The sequence below is a fragment of the Corvus moneduloides genome, chromosome 4 (assembly GCF_009650955.1).
Source record: "Corvus moneduloides isolate bCorMon1 chromosome 4, bCorMon1.pri, whole genome shotgun sequence".
Taxonomy (NCBI): Eukaryota; Metazoa; Chordata; class Aves; order Passeriformes; family Corvidae; genus Corvus; species Corvus moneduloides.
Window position 1 is genome coordinate 68456156 of NC_045479.1, and position 18757 is coordinate 68474912.

Consider the following 18757-nt stretch of genomic DNA (forward strand, 5'->3'; position numbering starts at 1 on the left):
GTTCAAAGATGCTTCTCCAGTTGTGTTGCTTGAGCAGACAAGAAAAAACGCCTTTTATGAGATGCCATTATGGGCTGCTTGCTGTGCAAGCACTCTGCAAAAACGTATCATTTACGGGACCACTTCAGCCTGCTCTGATCATCTCTTCCCACTAAGCCAACAGTCTTATGTACCTCTGTCCTTCTGATAACACACAGAGAAGATGCTCTTTTGGCACTGTGGAAGGTGACGTGGCTAAGGGGGATGTACACTGAAAAATCCATGCTCATTGGAAAAGGGGGTGTGGTACCCTCTCTCTTCTGGCTGCACATGTGCAGCCCTGTCTCCAACTGCTGCAACACTGGATGCAACCCTGAGAGAGAGGAACTCAGGCCTGGAGCTGTTGGAAATGTAAATATGCCCAGGTTGAGAGAAGGACACAGCTGACCACTGAGACAAAGCACAGAACTCTCCTCCTCCTTGACTGAAATAGCCTTCCCTCCCTTACCAAGAGAAGGAAAGGATGTTACTGCAACAGATGTAATGGCTAGAATGAGAAAAGAAACAGTAGAAACCCTCACTACTTCCTGACATAAGGGATCTGGGTGGAAAACGCTCCTTGAGCAATGCTTTGGCAAAAGGAGATCCTATCACTACTCCAAAATAACAGATAATATCTGGGTGAGCAGACACGATTATCCAAAAAGGCCTTCACCACTACGGGATCCAAACCCTCCAAAAAAAATCACTGCACCCCTCTCCAGAGAGGCCCAAAACTGCAACATCCATGTTACAGGAAGCTTTTCAGAGCAAGGGGGAATGAGGCATGGAATGCTGCTCATGAGCACACTGTGGAGGACAGAGGCAGATCTGAAGCCATAGCTTTGGAAACCTCCATGCTTTGCTTTCAGTACAACTACCCCACAGTCCCCTGGCACACACTGTCTCTGTGTCAAAGGGAGGTGGATTCTGGATGTGGAGTGGAAACATGGTGAGTATTTTCAGCCTTCCTTCTGCAGTGCCATTTGCATGTCTGACATTTCAAAGGCTGACCCTGAGCTGTGCTGGGAGCTGTGTAAAAACCTGAAGTCTCAAAAATGAACCACTGGATGGCAAAGTCAGCCTGGTGGAAGAAGACCCCCTGCCACAGAAATGGGGAAAAACCCTTTTGGGGTGTTGTTTTTACATGGAAGATTGGATTCTGTGGAAAATAGTACGAATTATGGAGTAGTCTGTGAGTTTCCATTGGCCCTTGGCCATGACATGCAAAAGAAAAAAAAACCACACAAAAAAAGGAATGAAAACACTTTTTATCATTTTGTTCCTTTCAGAGGGCCCAGAAGCTGTGTGTGTTACAAGTGCCACGTTTCTTTGTTGCACTCCAGCAACCAACACAGATGTAGCAGGGCCAGGAGCTGGATGCTTACGTTTTGTGTATCTTGGATGCAAGGCTTTGGAAAATCTGTCTCTGAGTTGTACAAATGGTCACCTCACTCTCTACTGGGAGTTGCATTCCCATTGTTTATTCTGTATTTCTAATATTGACTTGTTTAATTTCCTAAGGCTCATGTCAGTGTCATTTAGAAACAGTCTGGGATTTTTTTTCATCTCACAAAAGCTGGATTTCATTTCTCAAAATTTCCTTTTTGTCACACAGACAGTGCAAAAGGAAGTGGCATTTGGGGCAACTGTGATAGTATAAAAACAGAGTCTAATGCATACCTGAGGTGCAAATGTCATGCCATTAACTCTTTTCTGTTGCAGCTTTTATAACAACAAAAATAATACCTCACCTTGTATATATAATGTTCCCTGCCCTAAAAGACTTAGATCCAGAGCCCATGTGTGGGTGCAGCTGGTAGTGTGGGATGATGCTCTCAGTCACTCAGGGCTGGTCAAAAGTACATGAGTCACCCTTGTTCCAGCTACACAAACCTTGGGTAATGTTGGTGAAGTCACCCATATGCAAAGGCATCATCTAACTTAAGGCACTTTAATCATTTTGGCACATCCCACTGCTGCACTACAGTCAACATATGTAATTCAGCATTTTACTAATCCTTACACAGGTTGGTGCATGAGATTCAACTCCATTACAGTTTTCCAGGAAAATCTGGGGGACAAAGGCAGGGGTTGTAAGAATAGAAGCACAGAGTTATGTAGTAGAGGTCAGTACAATACGTGACAGAAAAACCACTTCCACCCATGAATGTAAAAAGGTGCGCTCTGTCCTGAGGGTTTTTCAGAGCAGTGAGTGCTGCTTACCAAGGGTGCCGTGCTGCTTGCTCACAGGTGTATCTTTTATTAGGGTCCTTCTCCATCAAATTCCGAATGAAGTCTTTAGCTGCAAAAAAAAAAGAGAGAATAATTGAAAGCAATAGAGTTGAGGCCCAGTCCTGCTGCCACATGATCAGCCAACAGCACTGATCAGGCTACCAAGTGCCATTTGGCCACAGCACAAGAAAATGGCCCTGAGTAATTTTTTATTTATTAGTATAGATATAACCAAAGTGACTTAGGACAAATCCAAGCTATTTAGTGTAGCAGATAAAAGCTGAAGGCATCTACTCCTGCAGGCATTTAGGAGCGGTATGGATAATGCAGAGTCAGCAGAGGATAACCCCACCAGCTCCTGGGTCCCTGGTCAGTCATGTGCTGCATCATCTTAGTGGTCAGATCGTGGCCACATCCACTGGAGGTGCTGGTCAGCTGAGAGGAGAGGGAGGATGTCAGACGCCACAGTAAGAGGAGCTTCACGTTGCTCATTCCAAGCAGTCACACACATGGACAGCTGTGAGGACATGTTGCCTATTTAAGAGGAATTTAGCAAGGAAAATGGACTCCCTGGAGCAGGAGGCAGTGTGTTTTTAATCGGCACTATAATGGAAGGAAGGGAGATTGCAGCATGGCGTGCATCCAGCAGCTTCAGGACAGCGTAGCTGAAGGAGCCACAGCAAAGCCAAATATGGCAGGAAAATCTTTGTGCTGATTTAGGTGATGGACTTTCCCCCATGAGGCATAAGAGTCTGCCAGCAGACTTTCATATTTTCTCTGAAAATCCTTATTAGTTTAAAAAAACTTCTCATCACATATATTTGTGAGCAATCCATCACAACAGTACCTGGACTGCAGATGTAAGCAGCGTAAAATGATGCTCTGTGTGGAGATAAGAGCATATATAATCATCTTTATAATAAAAACACTCATTTTTTATCTCCCCTGCCTCAATCAGTAGCACTAATAAATTAGAAAACTGTATTTATATGGATATTTTTACATGATGGAATATTCCTAGAATTCATTTCTTCTCCTGCATGAAGTAGCAGATGTTTCCGTGGGTTGGACAGAGGAAGGACACTGAGCTTGGGTGACCTCTTGGAGACCACACAGTGTCTCAGGGACACAGGCATGTGCAAGGCTGAATGTCCCCTGCTGTCACCCCTTGACATGGACCCACGCTGGAGCCAGAAGCCCTTCGGCACATCTGCCTGTAACACCTTGGTGTATCTGCCCCTCTGCCAGGCTGACAGGAGCAGGGACAGGTGGGTACTATGGGTTAAATGTCTCTTGCACTGGGTGGGGAACATCCACCCACATGGACAGTCCTCCCAGTTTCTGTATCTGCTCACCTGCCTCATTTGAAAGTCATTAATTTCTTGGTTCTTTGCTGCACACACTGAGGACTTGCTTTGGAGCTGCAGTGCAGTGTCAGCAACAGAGCCAAACTCGTTTGCCACCTTATTATTAATGACACATTAACAATCTGCTTTTCATTTGGATACAATGAAGAAATTAAGCTGCTTTTTCTTCTTGGGACTGCCTTCTGCCATCTTTATCTTCTGTTTGAGCTATGTTTTAGTGCTTTGTGTGTGGCCGGGCAAAACAGTATTTAATTTGTCTCCTGCAGAAACAAACTCCCAAGACTATTTGAGCCAAAAGAAATGCACATTCCCACTGTTTTTCAGTTAAAATGAGCTCTGAACATGATGGAGGGTGCATTTTCATGCCCAGGGGGGAAGTATGCAATAGGCACACATGCACGCCTGGTTGTTGCAATTTAAACAGCAGTAGCTACTTACCAGACTCGGAGATGTCATCCCAGTACGGAGAGTCAAACTCATACTCTGCCTTAAGGATCTGCTCAAAGAGTTTGGAGTCGTTTTCATCATAGAAAGGGGGGTATCCACAGAGCCTAATGGAGGACAAGAAAAGAGAGAGGTGGCCACTGGACCCATTTCTGTCCAGAAGGTGAGAAGGAGGGAGGGAGAAGAAGGAGAAACTCTTGCTTAAGACTTGCCCCAGTAAGTTTTCAAGCAGGCAAGTGTTACCATGAGAGAAGTTTGTTCAGGGACATGTAAACTCACAAGACTGGCACTGTCCTGGACAGAGAGGAATTCTGCCTGGAAACCTGGTGCTGTTGACCCCATACTGACCCATGCAGATATCCTGGACTCCCTCTGCATGCTCTTGGGTGTTTAACCAGAGGAACAGTTTTATCACACAGACATCCTCTCCTTTACACGTGCTAAGAGGAGATTTCAGGGTCACAGAACATCAGTCCCTCTCATCCCTCAGCATATCCAGAAGACCTGGTGCAATGCAGGACAAGGAGCCCCGCAGAGCTTTCAGGCAGAGGGCATAATGCATCTGCAGGTTCTGCTGGGCTCTGTGTCCCCAGACACAGTGAGGAGGACGCCTGGGAGCCCGTTCTCCTCTGCAGCAGGGCCTGCAAGGGCTGCACATGGGCCAGTTGCTGCTGCAGACACAGGGAGAGCCTCTCCCTTTCTCACTCCTGCAAGTGATTTCGCTGACCCCATCCAATTGCCTGCTTTGCCTGAGGCTAATAACAGTCCTGTCCTGGTTTTCAGTGTTTATAATCAGGCTTCTCAGAAAACCTGGCCTCAGGACAAGCAGGACATTGAACATTATTTGCCTAGTTTGAGCTAATACATTCAGGGTGCACCCTCCCAGTGCTGCAGAGAACAGGACAGCCACGATGCTGAGGCAGGGCTGGACTTGGGAAAAGCACATCCAGCACTGCATTAAGCAAATGCAGTGACAAAACTCGTGTGTCAGAGATCCCTCACACCCAGCTGGTGCTGCAGGGAGAAGTCTGTCCCACTCTGCACAGACATGCCAGCAGAGACACCCCTTCTTCAGATTTTAATACCAGCTTTGCAAAGTGCCAGATTTATCTCTGAGGCTGGCCCAAGGTTTTAGCAAACCCATCCTGCTCACAGTTGAACAGACTTTCCTGCCTCTGCGGTCTGTATAAAGATGATACTTTTTTTTCTCTTATCGCTGGTCTAAATCATTCTTTCACATACTTTGCTGGTATTGAAATCATCTTTTTCCTACAGTTTTTTAACTCTGAGTCAATCAACCTCAATAAAGCATTTAACTGGAGAGAGCCAGCCATTACAAACAGACTGAAGATCCAGCTCAGAAGCAACAACAGAGCAAGGCGGGGAAACTGCAAGAAATTAAATACTTGAGTTATTTATAACCCAAAGCCAGCTGGCTGCCCTGGAGGTTACTCGAACCAACTCAGCACTTGAGGGTGAAAGGAGCAATGTTTTGTTAGCTCTGAAGAGCCAGTACGCTTGATAAATAATTTAAATACCGAGTGAGATGTTGATCTGCGTCACATCCATACTGACCTGGGAGAACTCTACCGAAATTTGCAGCATGATAATGAACCCGCTGTGGTTCAGCTGAACCAGAAGTCTCTCTCTATCTCGGAGAGCAGATGAGCCAGTCCTCATTTGTGTCCCACTGGATGACTGCCATTGTCAAAAGCAGTAAGATAACCTCATGCCAGACAAGCATGTATGTCCAGAGCAGGACTGTGCACCTCCTTAATGGGCATGTGCTTGTGTGGGGGGCTGGGTGCTCCTGTGTGAAACCCCGTGGTGCAGGTGGTCTGTGAGAAGGGTCCTTAAAAATGCTGAATTCAAGCAAATGCCAAAAAGGCACTATGTACATGGATAACGAAGGAAAAACATCTGGTAGCTTAATGAAGAAACCTGGTAGCTTAATGAAGAAACTGGATCCACAGTCAGGGTCCAGCCCTACAGGTATCTGTGATGAGCTTATAAATTACTTGTTTTAGTGTGATAATTATCAGTGCTCACACCTCACAGTCTTGGGGTGGGATGCACATGAACTGATTTTCACCTTCCTCCTCTTTCGTCACAATCCTCAAGATTTTGGGTGCTTTACTGAGGGGAAATGATGGAGCTGACAGCACCAGCACTGTAACTGGTAGGATGAGCACTGGGGTAGAGATGCCCAGGTTGGAGTTAAAGAAAAAAGAAAAAAGAAAAAAGAAAAAAGAAAAAAGAAAAAAGAAAGAAGAAAAACCACTTGAAGCCATTGCTCTGTCCCCTCTTCCCTGGGAGACTCAGGGGGCTCCATGTAAGAAGCCTGACAGCCCTTCATTAATTTCTTGCCTTCCTCAGCACTTTCCTTAAACAACCCCAAAGCATTTTAAGGTGAGCAGACAGCACTGTGCATGCTGAGGCACTGGCAGGCTGCTCTGGAGAGAGAAATAGCTCCCTTCAAATGTGCTAATTGTACTAATGTACTAATTACCTTGGCAAAGGTACAAGAGCACAAGTTAGGACTGCTGTGATTTATACACACTTGTGGCAACAAAAGGTAGGAGCAAACTGCAAAGCAGAACAGAGCTGGAGGGCAACAACCCTGAAAGGGGGGAGCAGAGAGATATGAGTCCCAGCAAGAGCCCCAGCCTCTCCAGAGCCTTTCAATCCAGCTCCTCTGCATAGCTTGAATATCTACACATCTGGGAAATCAGTCTGTGTGTCCAGGAGGTCACTGCAGCCCATGGTGATGCACAAGGAGAGACAGGGTCATGTTGGAAGGCACCAGAACTGCTGGAAGCTGGACACAGGGCAGAAAACAGCCTCTTTTGGCACAGCTTTTCCCTTGCTAGGAAGAGGTTGAGAAGCATTAGTTGGTACTACAGGTCATGGGCAGGGAGATCCCCCCAAACCAGCCCCTTGCGTGAGAGCCAGCTGAGTGCAGAGCAAGGGCTGATCCTGGCTTGGTCAGGGATGGGATGAACCTCCTGCACACAGCAATCAAAGGATGTTCCTCTGGGAGGCAAATCAGTGACAACCTACATCAAAAATCAAGTGAGAAGGGAGCAAGCCCTGTAGGCCAGAAGAGGTGGTATGTGGGAGTGGAACACTGGGGCACCCTGGCACAGGGATGGGTTGAGAGCCAAAATACAGGCAGCCTTGCTGTCCTTTTCCTTAAAAACAGAGCTTAGGAACACACAGAAGTTTTAATGTTACTTAAGGTTTAACATTATTGGCTTTACAGAAGGGATGGGAAAGCCCCAGCAAATCAGCCTATCTTGCAATTTATGTCTGGAGGAAATCTTGCTGGACTGCCAGCAACTGGGCCACTTTCCAAAGTCCATAATGAGTTTTTGGTTAATTCTTACAGAATCAAAATCCCACCGACTTCATTTCCATTTGCTGGGACATTTCTGTGTGAAAAAAATGACCTCACTATCAGAGGTTCTGCTGCTTTTCTTTAGATATGCAGAAATGCAAAAATAACCCCTCTGTATTTGATATGAAAAAATCCTGCACTGTCCTGGGGGAGTTTCAGGCAGCTATTAGTTGTCATCATTTTCTTGCAGTTTCACCAAATAAAAGGTTTTCAGAATTATTTAGCAACCTTATCATATAAGCAACAGATTTTCCCCTGAACTCCTATTCCCAGTCTTGCCTTAAAAATAATGGGATGCAGATAAGAAAAACACAGGTGGATGTACAACAGAAAGATATTGCCAGAAGTCATTTCTAAAAGTCATCCTGAGAGCAAAAGAGGAAGAGCAGAAACATCTTGTCCTCACCAGGCAGAGAAAGCAAACCCCTGCAAGCTCCCATTACGTATTGGGGGTGATACTAAAGGCTAAATAACTCATTCACATGGTCAGTGTCCAGCCTGTAACACAAGAGGCCCAAGGGTTACTTTTACAAACCACTTTATGGTTAGATTAGAACAAAGAATTCAGTAAGTGCTCAAAGACCTGAGATGTATGGCATGGGAAGTCATCCAAGTGCTATTCATAGGGATAAACAAATGTATTTCTTTTGTATATTCTGGGAACAATCCCTCATACTGGCTGACACCGGTGCCCCCACAAAGCTGTGGACAAGGACATATCAGCACAGGGAACCAAAGACAAATTAGAAGCAAGCAATGAGGAACAATCATTTGGGGTTGTCTTCCCAATGTTAGCTGAGTTTTCCTGAATAATCCAACGTGCTTGTGTCCTCTGCCAGCACTATTTCTTCTTTCAGTGCTGAACAAGTAAGTTATTCCTCACTTTCTTGCTTAGACTTTTGTGTGATGCCAAGCAGGCAAGATGACTGACCACTTTTCCCCAATGGATGACTCCTAGGGTGATGGTGGAAACTTCTTTTGGCAGAATATACTTTGCACTGTCCCTGGTTAATCCTTCCATACAAACATCACTGATGATTCATGCACATCCACTTGAAAATCAAAAGCAGCTCAGCAGCAAAGTGTGAAAGTATGATCCAAGATTTATCTCCAGATCTGTAACTGTTTATAAACAATAACAAACCAGTAACTTTTTTGTCCTAATAGTGAAGAGAATCAGAAGAAAATTCAAAGCAAATTGTGTTTGACCTCTTGCAGAAGACTATGAATAACCAGGGGATGAGGCAGAGCATTCTGTGCCTCCAGGTTCTTTTCCAGCTTTGAAACACAATTTTCTGTTGCTTGCATAAATTAACTGAATCTTCACTATATAAAGTATGCATGTGATCAGTATTTTAGTTCCCCAAGCTTTTGTCACCCCTTATGTGATCCAGAAAGGTACAAAATCCAGCTGCTGGGAATCCAGTGAAGTCTCTTGCTCTTCTTACACTTTATATTTTTAAGCTGGACACATTATCAAAACTACCTTGTGATAAGTGGAAAGCCGAGCTGAACAGTAAGGCTGTTTCAAATTGAGAAATACTGCAACTGGAATAACAGGAAATTTCAGGCTCTAAAATTAATTTTTGTGAATAATGACTTCTCATGCAAAACAGGTTTTGATAAAAACTCCTCTGGTGCGGCCTCTGCAATCTGGCTGTCATTAACGAGGAGACTTAGAGGCTGGCACTGAAACAAAAGTATTCTTTCCCAAGACATCCTTGCATATCACGGAAACAAATACTTCTCTACAGCATCAGTGCCACAGAAACAGTTTGTTCTTCCAGTGTCATAAAGTGACGGCTCTCAAGTGAGACTGAGCTTGTGTCTGGAGGCACTCAAACCACTTGCAGTAATATTAGCTCAAAGCATCTTTGATTTATGCCTGGCTTCTGTGTTGGTTTCCCCTGAGTTTCCATCTTCTTAAATGACAACAGTCTGTCCAGAGTGGCAGTGAGGATCTGTGGGAGAGGTGATGAGGTGAGGCTGGACGTTGTGCTTGGATTGCTTTATGTAAAAATGCATCTCCAACTGGTTTAGGCACGTGCAAGGAGCTCCAACTCTGCTGATTGTGGAGCTGGAAATGGCATATCCAGATGGGTGCAGTGGCATATTGGAACAAATAACTCCTGCTCAGGGCAGGATTAACTCCCAGCATTGCACCAGGGTGATTGTGCTGCTGGTTCTTGCGGCATCTCAGTGCCATGTCACACTGGGAGACCACTGGCACTGCTGCCTTTGGTGGTGTGGCACTGCTGAGACCACAAACCTACGTGTCAAACCTGTACCCATCACTGGTGGTATCAGACACGCCAGCAGGGCTAACTCCTTCCAGCTTAGGGAAGCACCCTCCTCCTCTCTCTTTTTACTGTATCCCAGACATCCACTTTCTTAAGAGACCACATCTGCAGCTCCTGGCTATTCCTGGAAGCAAGGATGAGATCCAGACCAAGACTACGACACGTGAGATGTGGGCTGGGTTTCTAAGATCACATTGCACTCAGCAGAGATGGAGTCAAGGGAGGATGGAGAGTGATGTAAATGTACCACACAGCACATGAATCCACACTGTGAAAGCAGGGCTCTGAGCAGGCAGCAGGGTGGGATCCAGCCACCTCAGCATGGGCATCTGGTGCAATTTGACATGGTCCATGGTCTCCAGCTTGGATCCATCTGCCTCTCCAGAAGGAATGTCTCTGCAATGTGTTACATCTGCCAGATCCATGTGGCTGCCCAGGACCCCCCAGCATGGCAATGAACATGCAAGTTTAGGCAACTGAACAGCACATCCTGGTGAAATGGCTGCTTGCATCCACCCAGGCTGGGTTGAGGTGCCCAATGCCCCTGGAGAAGCTGAAGTGCACAGGGCCCCTGATGCCAGGGGCTGTGGGGGGCTAAGCAAAGGGAGCCCTGGAGTGCTGCTGACTGCTACACGAGCTGAAGGATGTGGCTTACACATTGAAAGAGGTGGTTTGGTCTCAGACCCAATCCCACCCAAGCTGTAACAGTCTGGCAAAGACATTAACAGGCTCCTTCTACAGCAATGGTTATTGCTGTTCATTTGGGCTGTACAAAATACAAATCAAGACCTTATTACCTGAAGCACAGAAACCCTGAAAAGGTTTCCTTGTCCTGCAAACAGGGATTCATAGAGGCTCATTCTTACTGAGATGATTTAAGCCTTCTGGGTTGGGAATTCCCTGTATAGCAAATAGGGAATTTAAATTTGAGGAGTGTGCATGCCTTGCTCGACAAGCTGATCACACGCTGATTTGGAAAACAGAGAAGGAAACGGAGCTGAACCTTGCAGAAAGAGCAGCCTTGCTTAGGAAGGAGAAAGGATTACAGAGGAGATTAAAATCTTCCACCTGTTGAAGAAGTGTTCATAAACTGGGTGTGGAGGACACATTGCTTAGCACTGCCTCACCCCTATTCCTTAGCAAGACCCGTGAAAGCAGCAAGTGAAATAATCAGGTCTGCCAGCACAAAAGGCCTTTGGTGCATGAGCCACTGACACATGGGACTGACAACCTGGAGGAAAGCAGAGCCAGGTTTCTCTTCAGAAAGCCAGATGCAACAGTTCACAGCCCTCCCTTGGGCTGCCAGATGGACACACATTTTCACGGTGTATATTTGGCAATAAACTGAATCCAGGCAGGAGCTGAGCCTGGAGATAAGGCAGAGTAGTGCTAGCTCCCACCTGCATCCTCCTTCTCCCACTCTCTGAAGCTGGTAGTCAGCAAAGTGCTAAAAGAGCATCAGAAAAGACTCCAGCTGTGTCCTGCCATGGCTGGCAAAGAATGACAATGTCAAAAATCCCAACCCCTAGGACTTCCATGATCAGGTTTGCCTGTGAAAAATGGTAACTTTGAGTCAGCATACGTCCTCCTCATCTAAAAGAGCACTAGGGAATGATTTCTGAAGCAGCCTCTGAGGTACTTTGGCACGTCTGTCCTCTTCCTCACTGCTGTAGTAGGTCCCGCTGGGCTTTGAAACAAAGTCAGAATCAGCACTGTTGATTTTTGCTTTGTTTAGCAAAAGCTTTTTGCATCCTGCTATTGATGGCTGCTCTGAAAGAATTCCATTCCCATGTAAGTTTTGTACTCAACAAGTTTTCAAATATTCATGTAGATTAGGAAGTCAGTCATAAAACTAATGTTTTCAGGCAGGATTTTGGTTTAAATAAATAAACACACATGCAATAAATAAAGCCTTCCTATACTATTGTATATAAAACCTCCTTCTTTTGGGTAGCATGTAACTTATGCAAATGTAATGCAAATACAAAGAATGAACATTGCACAGAGTGGATAGCACAGCAATGAGGTATGTCCTGGCAAAAACAGTTCTACCACACCATCAAAAAGTTATTCATGTTGACAAGCCATGAAATGTCTGCATAAGGAAAAAGGGAACAAAGTAGGAATGCTTTAATGCTGTGCCTCATTGGAGCTGCTTTTTCCTTCAGTCTAACTGTGACAGTTGTGTAAAAGGGAAAAGTAAAAAATAATAAAGCACTGGTAATGCTGTTAGGAAAAGACATTTGTTTCTGTGGCAGCTCTGTGAACACAGCCAGATTTGTTTCTCCTCAAAACCAATCTGAACAGGGGACACAGTAACTTCAATAATGGCACAGCCTGGACAAGCCCACACTAATGCACACAATAGAGCTCTGGTGGGAGCAAGGATTTTGGCAGCTGAAGGGTACTGGTTCATTTCCTACCACTTTTGCTCAAATTTCAGCCTTTTTGCAACTGGGAGGTGTCCAGGGTTACCCCACGTCACAAGTGGCAGGAATTAGCTACTTTGCCACAGGCAAAGCAGGTAACTTCATGGTGGGAGAGCAAGCTGCAGGTCCCAAAGGTGCCAGCACTGGAAACTCAAGAGGTACTCACAGGATGTAGGCAATGACCCCGATGGACCAGCAGTCCACGGCTTTGCTGTAGGGCTTCTGGGCCAACACTTCAGGAGCTGAAAATAAAAAGCCAAACAAGCACATGTTATAAAACAAGACATTTGAATATGGTCAAAAGGCAGGACCCTGAAACTTGAAGCACCCCAAGACCTTGTTTTGCTCTCCACATACAGCCCTTGCATTTGCAAATGTCCGGGTTTTCTGAAGGTCATATTCTCACAAAAAAGGATGACTCCTAAAGTGGAGAAAATTCACCATTTTTTTGTCTCCAGGCACAGAAAACAAAACAAAGCACAGAAAAATGCATGAGAGGCAGAGGGCCATCACCTCCCTCTTTAGGAGGAAAATGAGGCCAAGTTCTGCACGGGTGCAGAGATGCACATTCTCCCTGACAGCATTGTGGCTCCGCCGCGTCGTGCTGCCAGACCAGGGAGTTCCAGAGGCAGCTCAGAAAGGGCAGCGAGTCAGGGAGGAGATAAGCTACATCTGCAGGAAAGGAAGGAGAGCATTCACCATTTCTTCCAGCAGCTGCCTCCCAAAGCCTGCTGGATGTCGGAGTCAGAGGGAGTCATTAGTCCTTCTGCCTCTGGGAACACAGACACCTTCAGAGGGAGAAATGAAAAGCAACAAGAATTGGACATGCACAAAGGAACTAAGCCTCCTGCCTCTATAGTTTTCAGCCACCATAGTCAGAATTTTGCTAGAAGCAAGAGCCTGGGCATTTATTGAAACTCTTCATGGATCTGCTTTAGTGTCTTACACTACTGAGACTAAAAAAGGTGTATTTTTTGTTTGGAATCCTGGAGTATATGTTTTCCCTGTTGGCACCTTGCAGGGCAAATGCTTACACCTAAATTTTAAAACCCTGAGACCCTAATCTTTTTCATGTAAAGAAGCTTTTGCCTTTTTCAAAGCAAAATGTCCACAATAATGCAAGAAATCACTGATTGTGGCATTCCTAAAGCAGACTTGCCACGCTGGGTTTTAAAAAGCACAGTTATTTCCTTTGAGTAATTTAGAGTTCAAGGGCTGGAAAAAAGTCATGCAGCAGCAAGTCCCAACAAAAATGTTTCTTGGGAGTCACACCTTCCTCTGCTAGGAATCTCACCAACACCAAAGCAGTTAGTTAGCTGAAGAACAGAAAAAAAAAAATTGTGAAGTACAAAGATGTTTTAAAACTTGAGCCCCACACTTATGCTCTGGTGTACTGGTCTTTTCTAAGAATTATCTTCTTAAGCCAGACAAGCCAACAAAACCAAGGTGAAAACTGCCAGCAAGGTATGGAACAAGAAGAAATAATGAGAATCAGAGAAGACTTTCCGGTGCTTTGACATGAAGGCTCATAGAGAGGACTGAAGGAAGGTGAGGGCATCCAGGCTGCATTTCCACATGCACAGCAGTGATGGAAAGGGTCAAATTTCACTAGGGACGTGTTGCAAAAATGAAGAAAATACAGGGGAATGTGGGTAAAATTATAGCTGGCAGCCAGATTAGGAAGACTCTTGAAGACTGGGATAAGCCCCAATCTGCAGCACAGGTTAAATACTACCCCAATTTTCAAGTCATTCAGCAAACTGGGACCACTGCATGTGAACTGGAAATTGGGACCACTGCATAAGAAATGAGACAGTTTCCTATTTTGTCCCATCCCTTGTAACTGAATTTTGGGACAAAATATGAGGAAGGAGGGACTTAATATTCTCCTGTCTTTATGTGCTCAGATGTCTTCCAACTCTCAAGTCCTTCCAAATTCCCAATATTTTATTCACATTCTCTTCTACCTTTGACTGTCTGTGCCTGTTTACATACTTTACAAGACTAGTAAACATTATACCTCTCATAGCTCCCAAAGAAAATATTATGCAAATAGCTGCTGAGCACAAGTGAGCTCCTGACATTATACAGATATGCCACATTACCATAAGAGAAAACAATTCTGAGATGAGGGGATGTGAACTATATAAAGATTTTCCCTCTTAAAACATCAAAGCTGTGCTGGGGCATTTCTTTCTGTTTTAAATGAGTGAAAAACACTGACAGCTGTTTCTGTAGATGGCAGCTCTGAAATAGGTAAGACCAATATAGGATCAAGCCCAAAGCAAATGTGAGGCTATTACCTCTCCTTTGGTAAACATTAATGAAGAAAGACAGGAGCTTTAAATACTTCTTTTAAGGCCAAATAGCCGCTTTTGATTTTTTTTCCAATGAGCAGACATGCCGCAGGAATAGGAGGACATAGCTCAGCATCATCTGCCTCTGATATATGGAAAAGATGGAAATATTTAATGAGCTGAAAAAAAGTCAGAGGAGCTCTCAGGAATGGTGGCAAATCAGTGCCAAGAGGCAAAAGCAGGAGACACAACGAAAAAAATCCAGGAGCTAACAGCATTAAAGAATCAACACAGACAGCTGGGGAGACAAAACAGCAGAAAAGAGAAGGGGAAAGCCAAATCTCCCATTTCTGGCACTGGGGAGACGTCAGCTGAGCAAAGGCTTCCACTGTCACACACCCCCAGGGAATCACTCTGGGCTCAAATCATATACAATGGTCATCCAGACAGAGAAATCAATGGAGCAAACCTGGACCCTTCGTTCACATCCAGGAAGGTGTTTCAGGCTGGATCTGCATTGCTACAGTGCTGGGTATGAGGTGGGGTAACAAACTTAGAGCCTCCTTCCACCTGCAGGTACATGAAGATGTGCTTCCCAGGCCAGGTGATCCTGGTGTCTTACAGTTAGCTTTTTTTTGGTTATGTTTTGCTTTTACTAAGAGAAAAAATACAAAGGCTTATTTCAAATGGAGGGTTTAAGAAAAGGTACAGACCAGAACCTTTGGAACCCTTTCAGAACACCATGCCACTGCCCTCAGAGAGCACAGCTATGCTAGTAAGCTCCCTAAAAATGCAGCTGCTGGATGCCAAAAACTGCAATCCATGTTCTTGCAAAGAGCTCAGGTGATGGGGATTGCTCTGATACTTTAAGCCTGTTGATCACACTGTACAAGTCATGAGGGTGTCTGCTCCTCAGAACAGCCTGTACTGCACAAAATGGGCCAACCCAGCCCCTCTCCTGAAGTGAAAACCTACAAAGTACCCTCCTCACAGTGCAAGTCTTCACCACAAGACCAGAGTCCTTCTTCCACTGACTCCAGGGGTGAAAACCACTTCTTCCCATTTTTTCACACATTCCTCCAGTGCTCATCTCCTTCTGGTTGGCCAAGACTTTGACGTTTGAGGCTGTTTCCGAAGGAGAGCAGGGTTTCAGTGCAGTATTGCTGGCTTCTTGTGCTCCTGTTGTTCTTATTTCATGTTGCTGAGTCAGATTTAGGTATCTGCCATTGGTCAAAATGCAGTTTATGTTTTACAGAGGGTAACACAACTCTGTGTCAGGATATGGCAACAGAGCTGAGAAATTGCCCTGTCATGTGCTTCTGCCTGAGCAAACCCTGTTCAGAGTGACTCCCATGCTTTATTTTTACTTGATTGCTCATGATACTGCCTAATCTTATTGCTAATAAGGATATTCCGAAGGCTTATTGAATATTTTCTAACCTTTGACTCAAAGGATACCAAATAGGTCAAAATTCAACATGGAAATCTATTGCTTACTTAGATGCTGTGGTCTTGCACAGGGCCAAGAGGAACACATGGCTTTGTGAGATCTGAAACTGCCACTGGATTTCTGGCAGAGCAGACATGAAAGTTGTGAAATATAAGCAATACAGCAATTTCATATAAGCAATACAGAAAACGAAAACAGTGAGTGAGGTGGGGTGTACAGGGACCAACCACATAACCAGGGTCCAACCCAATTTGTACGACAGGGAAGTATAAGAAAAGTTTATTTGAAGCTGGACTGGGACTCGGAGCAAGAATTTTAAATCTCAGTAGGATTAAGATATTAGTAAGCCACAAACACAGCTCATAATTCAGTGTTTCTGCAAAAGGAGATCAGATTGCCTCAGACAGGCTTTCCAACATTTTTTTTCTAACTTTTCAAGTGTCTTGAAAGTCTGAGTTCCATCTGCAGAAGTAACCAAGCTTTTGAGGGACCACCTCTCATGGAAAGTCACTCAGTGAGACCCAATTCCCAAACATCCAAAATCTCTTTAGAAGAATTTGCTGAGTGACTGGGGTCTTCTCCTTGTGGGTGCCCAGCTTCACACACCTCAGGGATGGCTCATTTTCAGGCAGGTTTGAACAGCTCCCCCATCAAAATTGAGTTAGTATATAAGGTCAAAATCTGACCAGCCCAAATCCATGATGTTCAAAATTATAAATTACTAATGGCTTATTGGGATCTTGCCCATAATCACACACATCACTCAGGGTTTTGAAAACATCACTTCTTCTCCACATTAGACAATGGGGTAAGACCCCTTCGGGTCAGTCCTCACACCTAATTTGCAATGAAATGAGCCATACAAGCTGTCCCACCTCTCCCAATTCAGGTGCTATCTAAAAGTTGGGTATCTAGTCCCAGCTCATCACCCAGACTTTTTCCATGAGAAATGGGGATAAGAGTGGCAAGCAGATAAGAAAATGCAAGACCTTCTTAGAAGAGGTTGTATTGTCAGATCCTCTTTTCAGTAAGCAAGCATTTAGATTGGCCTCTTAACAGGAGCGGCTCACATAATTGTGTTAAATTATCTTAACCATCAGCTTTTCATCACAGGGCCAAAATCTCTGACAAAACTCCTGAAAAAATAAGAACTCAGAACTGTTGACGGTAATTTAATCTGTAAGGCAGAGCTTCAAAAGCTAAAGTGTTAACGTACTACTGGTCACACACAGATATAGTCTAATTTGAAAAGTAATACTTTGATTTTCAGAAAGAAAACTGATATTCGTTAAGGAATTTAACTATAATTACACCCTTCCTTATTCAATAAATTTCCTAACCACATAAACAGGGATTTAGTGTCTTGGATACTACTGTTCTTTGTAGACGAAAATGAGAAAAGCCGAGATAAAAACTGAAACAAAAGGAGTTGAATGTATATCCTGATCAGGGAAATGAGAAATGACGGGGGGCGGGGGGTTTGCATTCTTGCAAATACTTGGGCAGCAGACATGAGTTAAAATCAGGTTTGCTTCCAAGTCAGAAGCTTGTCCAGCACTTCGCATAGCGGGATATGACTGGACCCATTTCTGGAGGTGAAGTATAAATAGTAGCCAATGACTACTTATCAGAGCCCTGGGTGCCTTTGACATGTGATATGTGCCTAATTCTCCTCCAGGAATTTAAAAGCAAAGCAGTTAAACTGACAAAAATAATCAATTCTAATAAAATCTTAAAAAACTGAGTGTTCTACGTATCTCTGAAGAAAAGCGGGAAATTAATTTTAAGTGATGGATCCCTGAGTGTTACTTAACCCTAGGTAAAATATGTGGGAAAGAAAAAGCAAAACACAAAAAGAGGTGGCAGACAGGGCAGCTCATGGGTCGGGACTGTGGCATTTGTCTACCCCAGCTCAGCTGAGGACTTTTATTCATGCTGTGCCATTAGGAGGAAGACTCTTCCATTGATTTGAGGGCAGTTGGCAGGTGCTGCAAGTTGGAGTGACACTGGAAGGCAGGAAAGCTTTTGGATGTGGGCAAATTGCAGGCCACCTATGCAGAAGCCACATCATCAGGTGTTAACACTCAAGGAGGACCGTTTGTGGGCATCGCCAAAGTGACCGGCAGGAAAAATGTTCTGTGCTTGGAAAACGTTCTCTGAGCAACCTATTACGTTAAAAAAAAAGTACAGAACTAAAGAGGAGCTGCATTCTGCACAGAAAAACAGTAATAAAGAAAAAAGATAGAACAAATACTTAAAGATGTTTTCTTTGTGAAGAAGGGGAAAAGTCCTGTCAGCACTTCAGAAATAAGTGGCTGTGACCTCTTGAACCGGGATGAGTAAATCCTTGGTTCAGCAAGGTAACAACAAGCCTGGAGGCACTTGGGCAGCTATCAGAGCCCAGACCACGGGTAATGAGAGCTCTTAAATATCTCTCAAAGCACTACAGCTCCTGTCACAGGCTCTGAGAGCTCCCTCTCCAAAACAGCAAGTTTTCCCATGTAAATAGGAACGCTGAGAGGCCGCATGAGATCACTCAGTGACCAGAGTCACTCCCTCATTTTCATCAGCACTTCAGCAAACATCATCTAAGCTTTCCTGTGTCTTGAGACTCATTCTAGTCAGTGCCCATTCCAGAGCAAAATAAAACATGTTTTTTAAGGACAGAAGAGCTGACAGCAAAAGTTATTAAAATTGCTGTCTCAGCTCAATTCCTGCTGCTGCTCTGGAAGAAGAGTTCCAGTTTGGTGTGATTACACGAGACTGCTACTCAGATGGCATCCTGACCCATGTCTTAAAATAAAACAATGAGGGGCTGAT

At 44.6% G+C, this 18757-nt stretch overlaps 1 protein-coding gene across 3 annotated transcripts in view; it reads right to left on the bottom strand.

The window, feature by feature from the left end:
• The window catches only part of CAMK1D (calcium/calmodulin dependent protein kinase ID), a 210567-nt gene that overhangs the window by 18408 nt on the left and 173402 nt on the right, over positions 1–18757 (bottom strand). For all 3 annotated transcript variants that reach the window (XM_032105583.1, XM_032105585.1, XM_032105584.1), the window contains exons 6-8: positions 12357–12432; positions 4059–4171; positions 2245–2323 (exon numbers count right to left, since the gene is read on the bottom strand). In XM_032105583.1, coding sequence (XP_031961474.1) covers positions 2245–2323; positions 4059–4171; positions 12357–12432 — 268 coding nt within the window. The remainder of the gene's footprint in view (positions 1–2244; positions 2324–4058; positions 4172–12356; positions 12433–18757) is intronic.